The 22,040-nt window shown below is 54.8% G+C and overlaps 2 protein-coding genes across 3 annotated transcripts in view; one reads left to right on the top strand and one right to left on the bottom strand.

The window, feature by feature from the left end:
* Positions 1-12,547, top strand: part of CBL (Cbl proto-oncogene) — an 86,449-nt gene extending 73,902 nt beyond the window's left edge. The window contains 4 exon segments of the mRNA XM_030332564.1: positions 2,406-2,546; positions 2,918-3,018; positions 3,728-3,910; positions 4,907-12,547. Of these exon segments, the coding sequence (XP_030188424.1) occupies positions 2,406-2,546; positions 2,918-3,018; positions 3,728-3,910; positions 4,907-5,178 (697 nt within the window). The 3' untranslated portion in view covers positions 5,179-12,547.
* Positions 12,548-12,985: 438 nt separating this feature from the next.
* MCAM (melanoma cell adhesion molecule) lies at positions 12,986-21,039 on the bottom strand. 2 transcript variants are annotated; one of them, XM_030332568.1, is made up of 16 exons: positions 20,940-21,039; positions 19,049-19,173; positions 18,744-18,951; positions 18,587-18,657; positions 18,422-18,509; positions 17,340-17,519; positions 17,097-17,218; positions 16,850-17,012; positions 16,639-16,757; positions 16,417-16,558; positions 16,127-16,248; positions 15,888-16,029; positions 15,725-15,796; positions 15,414-15,561; positions 14,971-15,088; positions 12,986-14,504 (listed from the first exon to the last, which is right to left on the bottom strand). In XM_030332568.1, exons 1-16 carry the CDS (start codon positions 21,004-21,006, stop codon positions 14,475-14,477), a joined length of 1,917 nt encoding a protein of 638 aa, XP_030188428.1. In that variant the 5' UTR covers positions 21,007-21,039; the 3' UTR covers positions 12,986-14,474. The 2 variants fall into 2 exon arrangements, with proteins under 2 accessions (XP_030188428.1, XP_030188427.1); XM_030332567.1 differs by lacking the exon at positions 14,971-15,088 and having other exon boundaries at positions 20,940-21,021.
* Between the last annotated feature and the right edge of the window lie 1,001 nt (positions 21,040-22,040).

The raw sequence follows: 22,040 nt of genomic DNA on the forward strand, positions 1-22,040 counted from the left end.
GGTATGGAATCCTGTTGTACATGCGTTTTTTCACTAGGAGGATCTTGAACATCCTAGGACATCATAATATAGTCTCCTACTACAATGATTTTCAGGTTATTGCAAATGATTACAAAGCAGCAGAACTGACTTAATTGGAACCTTAGTAGGTAAAGTAGATAAGAACAGACTGACTGTGGTAGAAGGAAGTAGGCCTCTGAGGCTTCTGCTTGGAACCTCTAAGGCACTGAGGGACCCGGTTGGCTTCAGGTATATTGCTGCGTATGTGGTTCCAAAGTTACTTTATTCAGTACATTCTTATTTGACCGGTTATCACCTGTTTTTTCAGTATCATAAATAATGCTCTAGTGAGTATTCTTGATTATTTCCTTAGGGAAAATTCTTAGAAATGGAATTTCTGAGCCCGAGTGTATGCCTGTTTGGTTAAATATTTTTGCTGAATTACACTCCAGAAAAATTGTACCAATGTCTCATTTCTGAAACTATTTGAAAGTACCATTTCCCTGTATCTTCACTAATACTTGATATTTTTTCTTAATCTTGATAGGTTTTTCCCATCAACAACTTGTTATGAAAAATTTCAAGCATAGAGTCAGGGTGACAGATTTTTACAGTGAACAGCCATATATTCCCCACCCGGGCTCTATTAACATTTTCTTATCCTCACTTACGCTTTTTTTTTTTTTTAATTTACATCCAAGTTAGCATATAGTGCAACAGTAATTTCAGGAGTAGATTCCTTAATGCCCCTTACCCATTTAGCCCATCCCCCCACCCAAAATCCCTCTAGCAGCCCTGTTTGTTCTCTGTATTTAAAAGTCTGTTATATTTTGTCCGCCTCCCTGTTTTTATATTATTTTTGCTTCCCGTCCCTTATGTTCATCTGTTCTGTATCTTAACTTCCTCATATGAGTGAAGTCATATATTTGTCTTTCTCTTGCGAATTACACTTAGCATAATACCCTTTAGTTCCACGTACTTTTTGTTTTTAAATTTTTTTTCAACATTTATTTATTTTTGGGACAGAGAGAGACAGAGCATGAACGGGGGAGGGGCAGAGAGAGAGGGAGACACAGAATCGGAAACAGGCTCCAGGCTCTGAGCCATCAGCCCAGAGCCCGACGCGGGGCTCGAACTCACGGACCGCGAGATCGCGACCTGGCCGAAGTCGGACGCTTAACCGACTGCGCCACCCAGGCGCCCCTACTTTCTGTTTTTAAATCATCTCTGCACCCAGCGTGGGGCTCAAACCTACAATTCTGAGATTAAGAGTTACACGTTGCAACAATTGAGCCAGCCAGGCACCCCTCTATATACTTCTGTCCCTATCCATCTGTCAGTCTGTCTTACTTCTTGGGCACGTTTCAGAGCAAATTGTAGATACTAATAAGCTTCCACCCCAAAACTTCAGCACGCGGAACACAAAGTAATACGTAGACATAAGAAAAACGTGCAGTTAGATTATAGGGATTGTCGCTCTGTCTTAGGTTTCTGTAACATTTAAGTGTTTTATAATAAGCAGCTATTGCTTTTATAGTTGGGAAAAAGAAACATGGAGTAAATACAGACAAATCCAGTAGATGCTCCTTATCGAGTGTTTAGGATGTGCAAAAATACAAAGACGAAGGGAGGAGGTACACTCTTTAACTCACGTTCCCAGCAGCAGTTGTGTGTATGTGTGTGCGCTTGTTCACACGTGCATGTGTCTTGTTTGTTGATTTTTTTCCCCCGGTTTTGTCAAGTTTCTTGGGTGGGGGGAGGGAGCAGGAGAAGTTTTGATTCCAGAGCTGCTAGGTGAGAGCTTCGGGTGGAACGGCAAGATCCCCAAAGCAGGAGTCAGAAGATGGGAGATGCCATCTCAGAATTGATGCTAACCTACCACTTGATCTCTCTTGATGTCAGATTTTTGTTTTCTAAAATGAGGAGAAAAGTGATTAAAGTAGGAGATAACCTATGAGGAAGCTTTCAACAAGCTGTATTAGTCTTTGAAACCATAGGTAGATGTTAAGAATTAGCATCTGGCATAGGTTCCTAGCATATTGTCAGAAGGCCACAGCTGCTGCTCGCTTCGTGCCTGGTGAGGGAAAAACTGGCACGCCAGCTCTTGGGCTGGGACCCCAGTTTATTTGGGGACTGAGACGATCCGGCTTCAAGCACTGTTCCCGTGTAGCCCATCTCAGACAACATAGCTGTGTCTGTGGTCAGCTGAAAGCAAAACTTGAAGGTAGTGTGTTTTGTAATAATGAACCTGTCTCGACCGGGAGAAGTAACAGTTCCCTAGGTGGCATGTGTTTTTCCGTCAGAAGTGAGTTGCGGCCTGTCTCGAAGACTCTCGTTTCACACTTGCACGTTTTGCAGCTTGTTTATCGTTTTCACTTTCTTTTTCTGTCTTCTTCCTCTCCCAGGCCTCTTCCTGTGCCAAAGCTGCCCCCCGGGGAGCAGGGTGAAAGTGAGGAGGACACGGAGTATATGACCCCCTCCTCCAGGCCTCTAGGACTTCCAAAACCGGATGGGAAATGGCCTTTGGACACAACCCAGAGTTCACGGTACGTTCACGATAGTCTTCTGGGAATTAAGTTGACACCACTCACCTGCCTAGCTGCTCCCTACGTGATGTTATCCGGCCAGAATGAAAGCAGAAAGACGTGTGGAGCCTACATACCCCAGCGTTTGGCCCCTCGCACCTAGAAGCAATTCCACTTACGCTTCCTCACTGTCACAGTAGTTACAAAACCACACGTCCATTGTGCATCGTAAGAGTCGATCCTGTGCCATTTATTAGTGATCCTGGCAAAAGGAAAATGCTATCTTGATAGACTCAGGGTCTAGGATAGTTAAGAATAGACGAGGCTTAATAAGTTTGCAGATAACAGAGTTCTATTTCTGAAGATCATATGCCACTTTCCTTCTGGTTCAGAGCGTGTGATTGTGACCAGCAGATTGATAGCTGTACATATGAAGCAATGTATAATATTCAGTCCCAGGCGGCACCGGCTGTCACAGAGAGCAGCACCTTTGGTGAGTAGCCATTCTGCTACTTTGAAAATCATTGATGTGCCATTGGAATGAGCCTGTCATACTTGGCTATTTGAGACAGCTTGATTCTAGGCAGAAACTTCTTTTAAATAATCTTCTTGGCAAAATATCTTTGATCCAGGGGCAGTAAAACCCTCTCCTCTGTTTTATTTCCTGTTCACGCAACTAGTTCCCTTTGTACTTTTTCATCCTTCCAGGGCCTAGAGACATTTGGGTTCTATGGCCTGGGCCCGCAGTGCTGGCAGCTCCCTTTTATTTCCTTTGCTTTTTAGCATTGATGAAATTCTTTTGTGTGTGGGTGGTGAATACTCAATTCCCATATCAACTAGCTTACCAAGTTGAAAGTTCAAGAAGGCAGCACACACAGGCCCTTTGGCTGGTCTTGCGAGGTGAAACGCCAGTAGAAATGTTGAATGAATGCTATAAAATGACACTTGAGTCTTTGGCTTCAGTGGCTGTTAACCCTGACAAGGGTAGCCTTTACCATGTTCAGGAGAGCAGGGCCGCAGTGTCGGTGCAGATTGCGTTTTCTCTGTTCTTTTGTCTCCACCCACGGGGCCTGCCATGGCGGTCAGGCCCAGGGTAGACCATTGGTAGCTTGCGTGCTGGACATGTGTGAACGAATGAGCTGCGTTAGAAGAGGGTGTGTGTGTGTGAGGAGCAGAAGATAACCGCACAAACTGTTCTCTAGGTGAAGGGAATCTGGCCCCGGCCCACGCCAGCACCGGACCCGAGGAGTCTGAAAATGAGGAGGATGGCTATGACGTCCCCAAGCCGCCTGTGCCGGCAGTGCTGGCCCGGCGGACCCTGTCCGACATCTCTAACGCCAGCTCTTCGTTCGGCTGGTTGTCTCTGGAAGGCGACCCCACCGCAAGTGAGTCTCCAGGCCGGCCTGGGTTTGTGCTGAATGGCTGTGTGGCTCCCGGTTTGTATTGCAACAGAGGTGACTGCCTGGTGACAGTGCTTTTGTCACCAGATGTTAAGTCTGTTTTAGTCTACGTGGGAGGAAAGGTGGTCCCGGGGTCTCCATTAGGAAGTTGGACTGTAGTCAGACTCTTTAGGATTCTGCCAGACTTAGAAACAAGGTTGTTCCTTAACCCGTGGCTGCTCCTGGCTGGTGATAGGTAGGACGTCTGGTTCTTTGGGGTGCGTGTCATGACACCAGTAATGAAGCTTGATGGTTCAGAGCACGCATTCTTGACTTCCGGGCCCTGTCCCATTGGAACGAGGGCGCGCCGGCTCTGGAAGCACACTGAGTGGGCTCGGAGCCAGCTCACATTTGGGCCTTGACTCTCAGGGGCTGCCCTTGCACCTGTGGCTGCCTGGGAGGGCAGCAGCCAGCGTTGCTGTCACTCTGGAAATTGAAGACTGTGCTCAGGACAGCTGGCAAAAAAGATACATCCAGTTGCCCAAACAGGTGGTGATCCCCACCCGCCCAGCCTTGTTTAATGCTTCTCCACTGCAACTTAGTCTTATTTCTGTGGTCCTCTTTGTGGAAGGAGAAGTTTAGTGTCTTTGGCCCTGCCAGAGAAGTTGTTTTAAATAATCTAGGCACTCTGTGTGTGAAGAGTGTATACAGCGCGATGCGGATGCAGGTGTCTGTGCTCAGGACAGCAGTGTTCCTGTCAGCGGAGCAGGTGCGTGGTATATTTAGAAGGCTGCTCCCGCTGTGAGGAGGAGGCAAAGGCTTTCTGCTAAAACCCTGGAACCGGTAAAACCCGGCCCTTTAAGAGCACAAGTCCCTGCCCAGGTACAGTAGGTCGGTAATACCTTGATCTTAGCACAGTTATTCCTGCCGTTAAGTGGGGATCTCCCCCGCCCCCCACCCCCCCGCCAGATTTGCAAATATTTTCTTTCTGATTTCTTCTAGACTTCACTGAGGGTTCCCAAGTTCCCGAAAGGCCTCCCAAACCGTTCCCTCGGAGAATCAACTCTGAACGAAAAGCAGGTAGCTGTCAGCAAGGCGGTGCCGCCCCCGCCCCACCGCAGCTCTCCAGCGAGATCGAGAACCTCATGAGTCAGGGATACTCCTACCAGGACATTCAGAAAGCTTTGGTCATTGCCCACAACAACATCGAAATGGCCAAAAATATCCTCCGGGAATTTGTTTCTATTTCTTCTCCCGCCCACGTCGCCACCTAGCACACCCCCGCCCCGCTGCAGCGTCAGAGGACCAGTGAGCCGGCCGCTCTTACTGGAGTGGCACCTGCAAGGGCAGAGGTGCCTTTGGAGACTTCGCGGTGAGGTCTCGCCCTCTCTGTGGGGTTTCACATCTGTGGTTCCAAGATTTCAAAGCAGTGGAATGAACATGGAGCAGCTAGTGTGTTTTATTATTTTATTTGTTTTGAGAGTGGATTCGAAGGTGTCCTCAGTCCTCACCTTAGAGTGTGGATTCTTAGTAAATGGTAGCCTACCTGGGGAACAGTCCGGAAAGCAGTAGGAGAAGTATTGTGCTGTAAATCCTCACTGGGGACTTCAGACTTCCCTGGGTTAAGGATGTGGTTGTGTTTCTGTCTGTCTGTGGTTGCGTGTGTCCTGTGATTATAAGATTAACCTGCTGTGTGTGTTAATCCCAGGCAGGGAATTAGCACAAGAGGTTTAGGAAGGAATCGTTTAAAGATTTCCATCTACTGTGGTATTCTACCCAACCCCAGTGTGTATTACAACTTCAACACTCCCCGACGGCTTGGATTACCACGTGCATAGCTCAAGTCTTGTATTTTTAGAACACCCTCCCTCTGTCCTTTGTCCTGCTTCCTCCTCCTCCTTGGTGTCTGTCATTGGCAGTGGGCTTGCTGTGACCAGACTTACTGAAGCCGAGTGGCTTATAGGATGTTCCTTATTATGTGTGATGGTTGGTGTTGGTTTGTGTGGTAGATGGGTAGTGGGGGAAAAAGTACTGTTGCTGTATCCTTATAGTCATGTTTGATCTAGCAGCTAACACTGGTCACTCCAAAGCACTGTTTCCATAGGAACATCGACTCTGTTAAAGTACGATGTTTTCATTATCCTAATTCCATAATGACTGATTCGAGATAGAGGCCTTCAGATACATTCCATGCCCTCCCCAGAAGATGGTCTGTGGGAGTCCGTTGCCTTGATGCCAGGTATGTGTTCTAACGTAGGCCGTGGGTTTTTCTGCTTCCCGGGAAGGGAAGGGCATTTGTTTCCAGCAATGGCTTTCTGACCCGAATACCACAAAACTTTTAGCAAGCTTCACGCACAGGCTCTTTGCTTTGTTCTACATAAGATGCACAAAATGGTGAAGATGTCTCTGTTGGGTTTTTTTTTCCCGGTGAGTTAATTCCAGCTTATACGGGTGTCTCCCTTTGAACATGAGCCAGGTTATATTTTCGGAGGAGAATCTGCTCTTTGCCCTCGAAGGAAAGGGGCTGACACCCATGGTGGTGCAGCATTGCGCTGACAGCCCCAGTCCCGCATCGGGGCCTCCGACAGCTGGGTTTCTCTTGTGCCTGTGGCTTTGGGCATGTAGCACGTCCTTCCGTCTCCTCGTCACCTTAGTCCTGTGTACTCTCTCGTGACTGCGTTCTCCACGGTAATTAGCATTCAGCGTATAAATGACTTTACTGTGGTCAGAGACCGTATGTGAGAAGCCTGACGATTTGTGTAATTGCAGGTTACAAAGGAGATTCAGGGTCCAGCACGGGGCACCCGTTAGTCAGTTCCTGGAGGTGCTGCGAAATGACCCCTGGAGTTGGGTCAGTTCTCTGTCCGGTCTTTGCTGGCTTCCCCAGCAAAGCGGGTGTACCCCCTTGCTTGTCAGAAGCACGCCTGCTCTTTGATCAATCTGCCCTCCTCAAAATCTAAATCACGCTTTTGTCTTTAGATCCAGAATCTCTTCAGATCGGTTTTCTTTGTCATCTTGTCATCTGTGGAACTAAAACTTTTTCTAACTCTTCTCTTGGCTCTCAGCTGTTCCTAGACCTGTTGGCTTTATCCTCTTGCCTCCAAACCATTTACATTCCCAGGGTAGAAGGTACAGGACTTCTTGTTGATTTGCTCTGGTTCCCCAATGTCTGCTCCACGTGGCGGAAAACAGCCCAGCCCACTGTCAGGTGCAGGAGGTCCTGATGGTCGTGGCCGGGGGCAGGGAGAGTGGCCGTAACCTAGCGTCTCCTTCTAAAAGCCAGTAAGGATAGGGTTTCGTTTGTGGTAACGTTCAGTTTGTATTTTGTTTAAATGCTGAAGACCCAGACGAAAAACTAGAAGAAATGGCAGCATTTTCCATGCCTGCCCACACTGGAAGTTTTCCTTGTCTGCAGACATTGCCCATACTCTGAAGATGTGTCAAGAGAACAGAACACTGATTCTGCATATCTTTTGCCTGTTCAGTGTATCCAAAATCTTTGGAGAGAGTGTCCTTACATATATAGGCTAAGGGTGAGTTCATCCTTTTGTTCCTAGTTGAGTGCCCCTGTGGCTCATGGGGTCAGGCCTCCAACTGGGGTGTCAGATCCCAGTGTTGGACATACGCTTCATTGATTGGCTTGGTCATCGGCCTGGCAGCTGGGTAGCTATAGGCTTTCAAGCTTCTGAGACCATTCTGTGAGGTTTTCTCTCCTCGGGTCTGTGAGGACAGACCTGGGTCCAAGCCTCAGGTCGCCAAGGTAGTCTCACGAAAGTTTTCACGTGGAGGCTTGTCTTGAGGGTATTTCCAAAACTTTAATCTCTTAAATTTTCCTTGGGCTAAGGCACAAATACCAGCTTCTTCATCCTCCATTCGTATGGCAGTTTTTAATTCTTGGGCTCTGCTCTGAATTTAGAATTGCTCTTTCGGAAGTAGGCTTTGAGTTTTGCCATTTTGGGTAAACCCATCTCCCTTCTCCCTCCAAATTACAAGTGGTTCCTTCTGTGTTAACTTGCCAGGTGGGTAAGGTAAAAGTCACTTTGATGTTTTTCTTTTTTCTCAAATGCATTAGGCTATTCTGTTCAGTCCAGTCTCCTTTCCCTCTTTCTGGCTTGCCCTGCACGGCCTGCCTCTGTGCTCCTCTGTGCTCTGTGCTCCTCTGTGCCCAGCTGCCCTCTGTGCTCCTTCCACTAAAGTAAAAGATTCCCAGAGCAGAAACACCTGTTGGCTCGTGATATACCTCCCTTTAAGAAAATAAGAGATTGGGCACTTTCCGGTCTCCACGTGCATCTGTTCATTTTTATGTAAGTAATGATCTGCACCTTGGACGGCCATTCTCTTCCACTAGCCCTCCTCCCCCCACTGAACACACTCCGCCATTCTTCTGTGCTCTTCCCAGACAGACGACACCAGGGCCCGGGATGGGGGACAGCGCTCGTAGTGTCATTCAGCTGCTTTGCGGGTTAAAATTTTTGGATGGGGGTCGCTATTCTTCAATCTTACAGTATTTATCTCCTCTATAGAAAACTAAAATATAACTTAGGGTCCAAACAGCAGACCTACAAATGAGTTTTTGTAAATTTGCTAGCAGAGTAGGGACTGTATATTCCCTTCAAGGCACCATGATCACACTTGACACCTGTGTGTGTGGGTGGTTGGCGATGGTGTTGATGCAGAATATTCTCCTACCTCACCTCATGACAGTCAGGGTTCTAGATCTCCTCCCCAAGCTAAGGAAGTCCCCCCTCCTGCCGTTGGCCTTTCTGACTCTGGTGACCGCTGCCCAGGGAACAGTGGTATTCTAACCATCGGCCTGGCCTGGTGGTTACCAGTTAGGTTGTTCGTTCAGCAAATGTGTGTGGGCGATTACCATGTGCCAGAAGCGCCAGCTTCTCCGTGTTCCTCCCTGTCCAGGACTTGCATTTGGCCCTAAAATAGCTCATCCCCAAAAGATGGTGCAGTTTTTATTCACAGCTCTTTTATGTAGATCTGTATTTCCTTAAAGAGCTGTCCTGGGTAAAATCAATTCACGGCTCTTCCGTTAACCCATGTCGTCTTCCTAGAGCTTTGATACTTTCTGGGAGATTCCTCAACGTGTCTCATGGGTACCCACCATCTTTTGTGTATTTCAGTGGAATCTGTCTGGTGGGTTGAGGGGTGTGTTGGCTCAGCTGCACGGTTAGGGCAGTTACGTGTTTAAGTAAAGCATCTGCCCGTAGTTCCTCTCCAGTCTAGTGCCTTCCTTGATCTTCCTACTGAGCTGCTGGAGTTCCTAATCCCCCTTGTTGTGAAGTTTCCTTGTCGCCCTTCGGGGACCTGTTACCACCTCCCATGCTCTTTGGAACTTATTTTCCAGTCTTCCAACACCTTTGCAGCCGATTCTGTGTCTTAGAAAGGCTGAAGGTGTGGGAGAGGAGCGGATACCTGTTGTTCGGTCCTGGTCTTCAGCTGATCCTTTGGTCTCCCAAGAGCCAGTCGGCAAAATAGATGGAACTCAGTTCTCAGAAATGCCAGCCTTTCCTGGGCTAAGGAGCCTGGGACCCTAGAACTTAGCATCAGAATACATACGTCACCACTCTCCTGCTAGACTTTCAGGCTTTAGAATTCAATCTGAAGTATTCTAAGTCCACCTACAGTGTTACTGGCACTACTTTGACCTCAGCCTATGTTCGTTGTCTTTCTTTAGAAGCGCGTAAAGCTACGCAGTGCATGGAGGAGGGTTCATAGTGAAAGGAAGCCACAGTTTTGTATCTTTGTCCTGTTTCGGAATCCTTCGGATGTCAGAAACAGGTATTCAGGCTAAAGAAAGGAGGGAATCCTAAGGATACAGGGTATTTTATAGACCCCAGTGCGAGAAGTACAGTCGATTCTTGTATGGGGCTGGGCTGGGACTGTCAGACTTTGCACCCAGTCCTTTCTCCTGCTTGTCAGGCACAGCCCTGGAACAGACAACCCAGTCCCCAAGTCTACACGACGTCCCAGCTCTAAGGATCACTGTACACAGCTTCCCAGTGCCTCTTGATTCATTCAGATTCTCAAGAAAGAACACGATCGGCCCAGCACATTGCCTGGGTGTCTACGCCTGACCAGTTAGCCTTGGCGTGTGGGGCGGCAGCGGTGTGCCCCTTTGGGTGGGAGATGGGGGGAGAAGAGGCTATAGGCAGGATAGATACCCTAAAGGTCTTTTAGTAGTAAAACTGCTGTCATACTGCCTTTTTTTAGAGTAGAAAGGTAGGCATGGGACTGTGTCTGGGATGTTGAGAAAATTCTTGGGTTTTGCTTAATTTGGGTTATCGTCGTCTTTATTTCCTTACTTCCTGTTTTCAATCCCTTTATCAGTCTTGGCATCCAAGATTTCTTACCTCCCTCCTCAGGACCCGTTTCTCCTGTTCCAGAGCTAGTCTGTTCTTAGGTGACGTTTCTTTGCCTTCATTCAATCTCAGGTTTTTAGCCTTCTTTCATATTATTTGGAGAGCAGATCACACATCCCACTGTAGCCACCCATGGACTTTTGGGCTCTCTTCAAGTTTTAGCACCGAAAATACATCCATTCTGTGGGCCCGTGGCCCTGGCTCCCCTCCTCCTCGAGGAGAGCCCTGCGGTAATATTCTTGGGCAAGCCTTCCGGGGTACCTCAGAAACTACTTCCCCATAGCCAGCGGAATATATAATAACCGGGACAGTAGCCAGGATATAAATTAGATGTAGATTCCAGTTTAGAAGAGTTTTGACTGAGAGTTCTTTAGACCGGGAACCCTGGTCTCCCCTGTCCACTTGATTTCTTTGTAGTCCTGCATCAGAGCCTTTTTTAATTTTAATTTTATTTTTCAAAAAACTGCTTGCCTACTAAGTCTTTTGATCTTGCTTACCTCATCCTAGAGCCTGTCCCGTGTTCTTAAGGCATGTTCATAATTACTTGTAACTTTTTTAAACTGTTGGAGTCGTTAGGAATACACAGAAGTAACCTAGTAATCCAAAGATACACATTGAGGCACGTGATGAAGGGTGGGTCGTCAGCCCTTGCATTTGGTATCCTGGACTGGGCGCCAGAATCAAGGAGCAGAGGGACAGCAGGGCCGGGTGCCTCCCTGTCCTAGGAAATCTGGCGTGGTTCCACAGGGGAGCGCAGTGTTTTTTGGGTCTAAGCAGCGGCACCCGCGTAAGAGGCGGGGGGGCCGGGACGGGAGGAGCAAGCTCTGGCCGGAGGCTCCCTCACATTCAGATGGGAACGGGAAAAGAACGGAAGGGCCAGCTGTCGGCTGAGAGCAACAGCTGTCTGGAGCTCTCCCTGCGGCTTCCCTTGTGTAACGCTCGAGAAAAACGCGGTGGACCGCTCCCTCTGTTTGCCCAGAGCAAAGGCTGAAAGCCAGCCTCCGCTCTCCTACCGCTCAGGCGGCCGAACAGATCAGCGGAGTTCTGGTTGCCCGTTTCCACGTTCTTGACCCGCTCCTGAAATGAACGTGAGGGGCACCCCTCCACTGCCTCTCACAAGTCCTCTTTGCACGCCCGAGCCGGACCGGAGGGCCAGGGAAGCGGGGAGGCTCCTCGGGCCTCACTCCGCCTCCCGCCCAGCCCCGACGAGGGGGGCGCCGTGTGCCCATGCCCAGTGCGCCAACCTGCTCGCGTGTCACGTGCCCCGTGTGTCCGTTCCCTCCTCCCTACCTACCTCGGACCCTGCTCGGGGCGAGGTAGCCGTGCTCATGGCGGTCTTGAAACCGCAGAGGCAGAGAACCACGTAGGAGTCTGTAGACTGTGTGTTTTCTCTTCCTCGGTTTCTTCCTTCTGCTGTCTGGGTAAGCCTGCAGGCACGTTGCCCGTGAGAGTGGATGCCTCCTGACCTACCGGTCTCCGTGTCTCGGCCTTGACCTCCTGCTGAAACATGTGGTAGGGGCATGGCAGCTACGAGGTACCTCCTCCTACATTTGCTTTCTGGCTGTGGTGACTTGGGATTTTTAACCTTATATATCTTTTTCCTTTATTCAAAACAAAACAATTTTTAGCACACTGAAAAAAAAAAAAGCCAAACATTTTTGTGCCTTTCTAAGGCAGCACTGTAACTCAGGCTGCATTTTAGGACTTAATATGGAAATACCAGAGTCTTAGCTCCTCTACCTTGAGTGTCCATCCTTACAGACTGGGGGGAGGAGGAAACGCTCTGTGTGGTTGGAGAGATGTCAGATAGGTGAGGCACGTCTGGGGTCCCCTCTCCCTGCCGTGATGCTCTTTTGGAGTACGTGTTCCCCTGGGATCATTCGGTTGGCTCTAGTCAGGATCGCAGCCGCCAGGTTGAAGGCTCTGTCTCCAGCGAGGAGAGAGGGAGACTGTTCTTGGGATTTCCAGGTACGCCCTGGACCATTTCAAGTGTGCCAGCCTCTGGGCCTGCTAGTGACTCAACTGCATGGGAAAGTGTAGGACGGACTCTCCCGAGAACAGACGTGGTGTGTGTCTTTTCTCTTTGCTGGATCCTGAACTGGCCTAGACCTCCTGCCTCTCCCTCGAGACGTGGCTTTCCTTTCATTTGCAGACTTTAGTCTTAAAGCATTAAGCAGCCAGTGCCCTCTGCGGGTCCAGTTTTCCCCTGGGGAAGGCAGCAAGGACCATGTGCCCGGTCCTCAGCATGGTGGTCACGGTCAGTTTCAGCAAAGAAAAAAGGAAAAAAAGTTTTCTATCTGAGAATTTTACTTCTCCCTTTCCCCTTTCAGTTTTTCCCTGCCTTTAATCAAGAATTGGGAGAGAAACCATTCCTTTGAACGTCCTCCCTCTTTAGGATTTTGACATTCTTGGCCTGGGTGGGGCTGAGGAGAACTTGATGCTTCCTCCGGAATAAAGTCCCAATTTGTATATCAGTGTTAAAAATGAAACAAAACGAAAACTTAGAGGAGATTTTTGTGGACTATTTTAAAAATGTGTCATTAATATAAAAAAAATTTCTATTAGCAGTATTTAATCCTTCTCACCTGTAAAGAATAAGACAGAAGGTAAATATTCTTACAGAGAAGAGCAGAGCTTTAAGATTGGTTTTCATTTGACGTCCCTTTTGTTTTGCCAATGTATTAATGTTTAGAAGTCTGTTATACTAATGTTATTTATTAATTTTTTTTCATTTCCATACACAGTTAACTAAAGAGCTTTTTCAAGCACCCATGTCTGTAAAAAAAAAAAAAAAAAATATTTTTAAATAAAGTTTCTTTTGTTGTAGCAGCCTGGAGTTCTTGCCCTTCCGTGGGGGTGGGAGAGTGAAAGACCAGGCCCGCGCAGTCATCGTGGTGAGTCTGCTGCCACCTCAAGGCAAGTCCGAGCCGCTGGAAAGCCTAGAAAAATGTTGATAGCTCCTCCTTGCCAACAGCCTGCCGGGCCCTGAGAGCTGCCTTAGAGTGAGGCGGCCTTGCTGCTGAGAAGCAGGGGGATCATCCTCTGTGGTAGAGCAGGAGCTGTTTGCTCAGAAGCAGAGGGAACCTCTGGTCCCCGCTCCTAAATGTGAAGGGTTTTGTGTTCTGTTCGGTACGATTCCAGTTGTGGAGACCCCAGGCTGCTGTGGTGCCCATGATGAATAAAAAACGGGGTGAGATTTCTGGGACAGTTAAGCTTTATTTTTCTTACATATACATATATATATATACATACATAGAGGAAATTTGCAAATTTACACACAACCTAACGAAACCACATATACATACAGGTGCGCGCACACAAATACACATTCACACCCCAAAGCTCCAGCCAGGCCAGCTCTCATCCCTAAGTACCATTCTCCCATTAGGGAAGGCCCTTCTCCCAGGGTCTAAGGCCATTAGCTCACTTTATAGAAGTTTGGTGCTTGTAGAGTTCTAGTCTTAATCGTCATAAAGGACAGTCTGGACCTCCTGGCTGTCCCCTAACCCCACCTTTCAGTCTTACGTGACCCCCTGACAGGGCAATGGGAGCCAAATTAACGCAGGGGGTTTGAGCACAATGGCCTAACCCTGGAAAACTGCCCAGCTTCCTCCCTGCAGGGACAACAAGATCTAAGGAACACCACCAGTCCTGGCTTCTTCCCAGAGAGAGGTGGGTCACAAAAGGGCCTCCCGCGGCAGGCAGGCAGCTGCTTTGTAATGAATGCTGGGGTACATACTCTCCAGAACCGGTGTGAGCAACATACTTCAGCAGAGAGGGGCCTGGGCTCAGTGTGTCCTCACCTCAGTGACACAACCGAATGAGGACGCCAGCCTTTGGGGCAGAAACCAGCTCCAGATAAACTACCTAACTTGGCTGCTGGTAGAAAACAGGTATATACATCCACAATATGTCTACAGAGAAAACGCGGTCTGCAAGAAACTCCTTCCCACTCCCGGGATACTGAGGCCCCTCCCTGGGATGAGCCTCCCCCAACCGAGACCTCGGTGGGTCGGTCCTCGAAGAGGACCTTCTCCCGACGGCCCTTCCCTCAGAAATGGGGTCTGCAGGCCAGCTGGAGTAGGGACCTTCTCCTACCCCGCTTTAGAGGCTTTGGCGATCATCCTGAGTGTTGGGAGAGGGTAAGCAGGGAGCAGGAAGTGTTCCGGGCGGGAAGGGCACTCAGTGTGATGAGCAGGCTAGTGCCTCAGATCGATGTATCTCTCTCCCTAGAAGTAGGTGAAGAGGAGAGAGGTGAGGGGAGCGCGGGGGGACCGCGTTGGCGTCTGGGGTGGGAGCGCTGAAGGGATGAGGGACCGAAGCCAAAGCTGATGGACGAGGCGTGGAGGGAAGCGGTGGGAGGGGGCGGGGCAGGAGGGCCTAGGCTCCGAACTGGACTGGCCACACCGCGCTCGGTGACCTGAGCCACGGCACTGTTCGGGGAAAGGTGGCGGTGACAGGGCGGAGTGTGTGCTGTCAGTCCGGGGAGCTACCCCTTGTCCACGGTCCCCCGGCCACTCTCTTCGCCCTACCAACCTGGGACTAGTGTTAGGAAGGCAAGACGGGCCTGCTCCCAGTCTCCAGTAGAGGAGGAGGAAAGGGAGAGAGAGTGTTCAGGGGACGAGAGCCATTAGCCCCCGCGGCTCCCAATCCCTGGAGAGGCGTCAGGCACTGGCCGCAGGAACTGCCTCCTACCTGGTCTCCTGGAGCCCTCTTGTCACCGGTGCTGCCCTGTAGGAGGCCCATCTCTTCTGGGAGCTTATCTGACTTAACTTCAACTACAAATTCGCTCTTACGAGACGGGGGCAGCGTGCTGGGAGGAGGGAGGGAGGCAAGAAGTTGGCAACTCAGGGGCAAGGGAAGGGAAGGTCGCTGGGAAAGACACTGGACTGGGTGATGGGGCTCTTAGGCAGGTGCTGTGGGGCCAGCTCAGGGAAGGGAAACACGCAGTGAATGGAAGGGAGAAGGCGTGGGTGAATGCAGCGGGCAGGAGATCAGGGAGCACTCACACTCAGCGTCCCCCTCCTGCTCCTAAGGGGTGAGCGGGCACTCGAGCAGGCAGGGAACGTGCCCGCGGAGGCAAGCTGGGTAGCACGACGGGGGGCGGGGGGATAGAGGGCACGGGGTACCATGCTTACATCTCCTGTTTGCCCGACCGCCCGCATGGTAGCTTGCCCTTCTTGTAGAAGAAATAGAGAACGGCACCCAGCACGGCCAGGACCAGGACGCACACGGTCACGGCCACGATGGCCACGCCCTTGCTTTCAGGCTCCGGCAGCTTTTTCTCTGTCCCACAGAGATGTTCCTAGTCACTCCCGGCCCCAGGTGGCCACGCTTCCACCGCTGCCCCACCCAGCCCGGGGCTCCCTGGGCAGGGACAGGGCAGGATAAGGGTGCCCTGGCACAGCCCCGCGGCCCCCCCGTTCTCGAGCCCAGACTGCCTGCTCACCTGTGGAGGTGCTGTTGGCTCTGGTGTAAGGACTGACAGTGGAGGTGCTGAGGCCAGTGGTTCTGTTTGAGTCTGTGGTTAAACGGATCGAAAGGTGGGTTAAGAAAAGCACAAGCCCGCGCCCGCCACACCCCGCCACACCGAGGACGGACGAGGCCCGTACCCAGCTCCAGGAAAATGGTGGTGGTGTTTCTGCCCAGGAAGTTGGAGGCCACGCACTCTGCACCGGTCTCCAACAGCTCTGGGGTCACGAGGACATTCAGGACACTCAGGACGCTCTGCGGATCTTGGTCTTGTTCATGGGCCTGTAAGGAAGGAGGCGGAGCTCAGGGGCCAGGCCCGGTCCCCGCAGCAGAGCCTGGGGCAGGGGTGCGTGAGCAGGGGAAAAGGAGGTGGGCTCACCGTGCCGTCCACGCTCCAGGAGATGGAGGGCCGGGGATGTCCCGACGCTTCACAGGACAGATTCAACACTGTGTTCTCTTTCACCCACATCTTCCTTTCCTTTGATGTCATCCACGGGGACCCTTAGAGAGGGAGGGGGACGGGTGTGGCGGCCAACTCCGCTGGCCTGCCTCCCCCTCCCCGCCAGAGCATCCCGGGGCAGCCGGTGGCCTTTCGTCCTCGAAGAGCTCGAAACCACCCAGCCGGGGGTAGCTTCCCGGGCCGCCCGGTCTCTGCCCAGAGGGCCTCACCAAAAATGGCCACGCGGACCAGCTGAGTGCGGTTCAGGCCCGGGACGCTGGGCACGGAGGCCACGCAGCGGTAGCCTCCCCCCGCGTCTCGCTGCAGGTTGTGTAAGCGGAGCACGGGCCCCTTCTCCAGCACCTGGCCTGTCTGGGGCGAGAGAGGGGTCGGTGGGTCACTCACAGCCACACGGCCCCCCACGCCCCACAGCCCCAGGCCCGCCTGAGTACCTTTTCTCTCAGCCACTGGAACTCCAGGGCTCGGTTACTCTCTGCCTCACAGGTCAGGGCGAGGCTGCCGCCCTCCCGGCTCTCCGGGGCCGCAGGGCTCACCCGGACATCAGACACATCTGGGGACACGGCAAGGGTGTCAGCCTGGGCAAAATTCCCGCTTGCCCCCCGCCTGCCCCCCCCCCCCCCCCCCGGGGCCCGGGGCCCTCACAGTTCACCAGCAGCTCCTGTTGCTCGCTGGGCAGCGATGCCATGGTTTCCAGGTCCAGGCCCTGACACTGATAGAGCCCACTGTGCTCCTTCCGGGCGGACTCCAACACCAGGACCCCGTTGTCCTCCGTCGCCTTCTCCTCCATCTCCTGGGTGCTGGGGTTCTGGGGGAGAGCGAGGGGGTGAGCAGCGTGCGCCTCCAGCCGCTCTCGCAGCCCGTGTGCACCCAGCGCGGGCGCCCTCCGCACCTGCTTGCTGATGGTGAAGTGGGGTGGGGGGTTGCCGTCAGCCAGACACCGGATTTCCACGCGGTCCCCTTCCTTCAGCACGCCCACGGGCTCCACTTCCAGCCACACTTTCTCCGCCGGGTCTATAGCACGGGGGGGGGGGGGGGCACGGGGGCCGTGGCCGTCAGCCCACCAGCCGTCCCCGCGCCGGGGAGCGGCCGGACTTTTCCACCCGCCCCAGCCCAGGGCCGTATCGGGACTCACAGAAAACCGGGACGACGACTTCCCTGGACTCCTTCATGTGGTTCCCGCTGGGCAGCCGGTAGTTGAGCTCGCAGTAAAACTGGGCGTCTTTGTCTTCCTTAACCAGCTGGGCCTTCAGAACGCTCTGCAGGGTGTACAGACCGCTCGACTCGACGATCTGGGACGACTGAATGTGGACCCCTGGGCAGGGAGGAAAGGGAGAGAGGCTCGGCCTCGGCCCTGCCTCCGCCCCCAACCCCTGGTCGCAGGGGCTGCCGGAGGGGGCTCCCGGAGGGACCCCGGCCTCCGCAGAAGGCCAGGCACCACGGGAGCCGCGACTCTTCACCTCCGAAGTTTTACTGCTCGTTATCCACCTGCTCCACGGGCGCGCGCACGCGCGCACTCCAGGGCGCGTGCCAGGAATGCCACAGTGACTGACCGATGCCTCTCAGCAAACACTCCAGACGCCCACCCGCAGGGGTAGTGAACAGCCAGCCTGACTACACCATACCCATGGGGGGGGGGGGGGGCGCAAAACAATCCGGTAGAGCTACACTGACGAAGCTGCAAAGGTTTCCAAGGCTCACCGTCAAAAGAAAAGTGATCTACCACACAGAACCACCGAGATCGGGGGTTTCCCGACCTTGGTGCTGCCCAAGCGTCGGCGCAGAGAATTCTTTGTGGGGTGGGGCTGCCGACCGTCCCCCAGGTGCCATCACCACCATTCCGTTCGCGACAACCAGAAATACCTCCGGACAGCGCTAAACGTCCCGGAGGGAGGAGCAAAATGACCCCTCTTTGAGAACCACTGATTTAGAGAATAAAAAATCAAAAGCCTACACGTGCCGAGACGTATCTCTGTATGTGTAAGGACCCAGAAACTGGCCGGAAAGAACGAACACTCAACTGACAGCAGAGCTTACTTTCCGGGAGGGGATGTGGGGCAAGAAGGGAATTTTCCTTCTAGATCTCCTGGGTCGTTTACATTCTCACGAGAACGTTTTCAGGCCTCGCTTGTGTACTTCAAAAAACCAAGGTCCGACGAAAGGCAAGGTGGTGGCACCGTAAGCAGGGCCCTTAAGGGCTGACGGGGCTGCACTCACGTTTCTTCTCCTCCTTCAGGGGCCGCCCATTCTTGTACCAGATGACTTGAGGAACGGGGTACCCATTTCTCCCCACACAGGTAGCAACCTGAGGGGGACAGGCCGTGAGTCTCGCTGCCGCTCAGGCCCCACCAGGCCCCGCCTGGCCACCCTGGCGTGGCTCACCTCCTCGGGCTCCTCGCTGTTGACTGAAATGCCCAAGGGATTGACCTGGATGGTCGGCTCCTCCGGGGCTTCTACAAGGGAAGGAGAGGAGGGGCATATGGGACCACACCGCTTCCCGCGACCCACGCCGCCCGCGAGGCACGGATGGGGCACTGACTGTAGACGTGGAGCTGGATGCGGTGCTCCTGGGACTGAGGGCGCTTGCCCTGGCACAGGAAGACGCGCTCGTCGTGGGGGGTGACGTGTGCCAGGGCCAGAGTAGTCCCTCTGTCCAGGAGGCTGAGCCGGTGCTGGTACTCGCCGGGTTCGCTCTGGCCCTGGCCCTTGCGCACGCGGAAGATGAGAGTCGGCTTCTCCTTGTGGACCTGAGGAGGGGTGACGGAGGGGAGGGGAGGGTCCTGGGGCTGCAGGAGGGGGACAGCCTCCCACCCTGCCACCCTGCCACCCTCTCCACGCACTCACAGAAAACCAGTCCACGTGGCTGAAGTTGCCCGGGGAGTGAGAGGGGCCGCACTTCAGAAGGGCTGTCCCGCCAACTTCCACCTCCAGGGGCTCCGGGGTGGGGGGCTCCGCCTCTCCAGGCACACCTGGGGTGCGGGAGGGGACACCCCAGCAGCGGTGTCAGCTCCAGCTGCGCCCCGTGGCCTCCCCTCCCAGCCCGCTCCCTGCAGCTTTTCTTCCGGGAGAGGGCCCTGCCCTCCTGAGCCTCAACCCCTCTCTACCCGCTGCCCCAGGCCGCCCTCTCCTCCAGTTCAGGGGAGTCGAGGGGGACGGTCTCTGGTCATCGCAGGAGGAGACCCTGAGCACCAGGCACCTTCCAGACGAGGCTGGCAGAGGGGCAACCCAGGCGGTGGGCCAAGAGGAAGGCCCCTTTCCTTCCAGGCCCCCTCCACTCCCAGTGAGCTCAGAGTGTGGGAATGCAAGGCATGTGCCAGGCTGGGGCACACAGGCCCCTTTGTGTCCCCACACCGCGGGGAAGACCTCACTACTCTGCCCCCCAAAAAAGCCCTCCCCAAATTTCCCACAAGACGCAGCGAGCCAACCCCGGCCAGAAGCTCCCATCTCAGGCTCCCAAAGCGGTACCTCTGTGGACATCCCACACGCTCAGGGGACACCCAGCCTGGGAGTCTTGTGAGCACGAAGGGGTCAGAATGTCCCCCAGGGGTCAGGGTGAGGGCCAGGCAGTGAGCAAGAGTGACGTCAGTGGTGCCAGCGTGCTGCCTGCCCTGTGAGGAGGTGATGTCACTCAATACCATCTGGCTGGCCTCAGGGATGCCTGGGTTGTTGCCCCAGGCTGGCGCCCAGACAAGGAGGGCAGATGGAGCGGTCTTCAGCCCACAGCAGAGGCCTCGCTCGCGTCCCTGACTCCGTTTCCCCAGAGCTAGAGGAGCGGGGCAGGGTGGGGCTAGATTGGCTGCAGCTGTGGAGCCCAATTTAGCCCTTTCCCCAGAAACACAGTCAGCCCGGGAGGCAGCAGCCTGGGGTACCCCAGGGACACTGTAGGCACCGGGCATGAGGCCAGCGAGCTGGGTATTGCCTAGCCCTCCCCTTCCCCAGCCGGACAGCGGCTGGGACCCGGGAAAGGGAGCCAAGAGAAACACGCGACACCGCTGCAGGCCATACAAGGGCAGCATGGACCCGGGAGCGCCCGACTCCCAGGCAGTTCCAGAGAAAAACTCCGAGGTGCAGGGGCGCTCTTCCCACCTGAACGTGGTCCCACTCCGGGAGGCGTAACAATTCTGGGCGCTTCCACCCTGGGCACCCTCGAGCCCTCGCTTCTGCCACCTGTGATCCCCTCACCCGACAGGCGCGAGGCGACCCACGCCGCCCCCCAGCCCCTGCCAACGCCCTTGCTCGGGCGGGAGCCGCCGTCCCTCCCCCGCTCGCTCACCTCCAGCCTGGCTCGGAGCCCAGGCCGGAGAGGAGGCGTCGGCGCGCCCCCTCCCGCTAAGCAAGCCGCCTTTTCCAGCAACAGGCGGGCGCAGAATCCGGGATTTAGGGATGCGCTCCAGCGGCGCCTCCCGCCGCCGCTCCAGCCGCGGGCCCCCAGAGTGGGCACCTGAGGCAAAGCTCTCCCCAGCTCCCCCGAGAGGCTCGGCTCCACCCCCTCCGGCTCCGGGCAGCAGCCTCCTTCCTCCCCGCGTCCTCCTCCCCGGGATACTCTAGGATCGAGGCTGCAAACTGGCCGCGAAGAAGAGTTGCACGCGCGCAAGGCGCCGGGAAGGAGGAGCGCACGCCGGGGCGCAAAGCCCCGACCCGCGCCGCGCCGCCGGCTCCGCTCCCCGGGCGCGCTCCGCCAAAGACCCCTGGCCCGGGCCGCTCGGGGGCGCGGGCCCCCTGCGAAGCCACTCACCCGCGGCGCGGCGACAGCAGCAGCAGGCGGCGAGCAGGAGGGCGCAGACGAGCCCGGACGGCCCCATGCTTCCCGGCCGGAGGGCGAGCGCCTAGTGAGCCAGCCGGCGGCGGCCGGGGGCTGACGTCAGGGGGGCGGGGGAGGGGGCCCGGCCCGCCCCGCCCCGCGCAGCCCCCCGCCCCCGCCGCCGCTCCACGGGGGCGGGCCCGGAGCTGCGCGGGGCCGCGCGCCCGGCTAGGCCGGGCCCGGCGCCCAGCCCCCTTGCCGGCTCGGGTCGCGCGAGGGGGCAGTGACAGGTGTCTCGCGGCCGGGCTGACTGGCCGAGGCGGCGGCTACGGGAGGTCGGCCCGGACGCCCCGAGTCACGCCGGCTCAGAACCGGCGGCGCTCGGCCCCGCTCGGCCCCTACCGGGACGGCCGGGCGGAGGAGCAGCAGACCAGGTCCTCCGGCGCCCCGCTGGGGGCCTCCCGTGCAGGCGCCTCTGCCCGCCTCCTCCTCCACCCCGCCGGACCCCTGCCACCCAGAAACTGGCCACTGGCCGGCCGCGGCGGCTTCCCAGAAATATTGCACCACTGCGGCTGCCGCCGGCCTGACACTACCCCCAAAGCCTCGCACACCCCCAAGCCTCGCAGTGCTGGTCGCTTTAAGGGAAGAGCCCCGGGCCGGGGCCCGCAGACCCGGAGGTACCCGCACTGAGGAGTGGAGACGGTGCCCCGTGGGCTCCCCCTTCGAACCCAAGCCCCCGCAAGTCTGAAGAGCGGAAGAGGGAGGGGGGCTGAATTCACAGGCCCAAGGCTTTCACACGGAACCGAGTCCGGGCCTTGAAGATTCTGCTTTTGCCCTCTTCACTCAATGAGCCCAGCTGGGGCTCAGTTTCCCCTCTCCTGAATAAAGAAAAGAGGGAGAAGGAAGGGTTCATGGGTGCGACGTCTCCAGTTGACCCCTGAAAACCTGTTGCTGTCCTGATGGTTGAAAGGACCCCCTGAAGCAGGGCTTTCCCCGCCCCCCCCCCCCCCCCCACCGCCCTTCACCACCACCAACAGCACAACCCCAGGCCCCCTGTGGACTGGCTCCGCAGCTGGGGGTGGAAGCCTGGAGGGG

Source organism: Lynx canadensis, chromosome D1, assembly GCF_007474595.2.
Source record: "Lynx canadensis isolate LIC74 chromosome D1, mLynCan4.pri.v2, whole genome shotgun sequence".
NCBI classification, from domain to species: Eukaryota; Metazoa; Chordata; class Mammalia; order Carnivora; family Felidae; genus Lynx; species Lynx canadensis.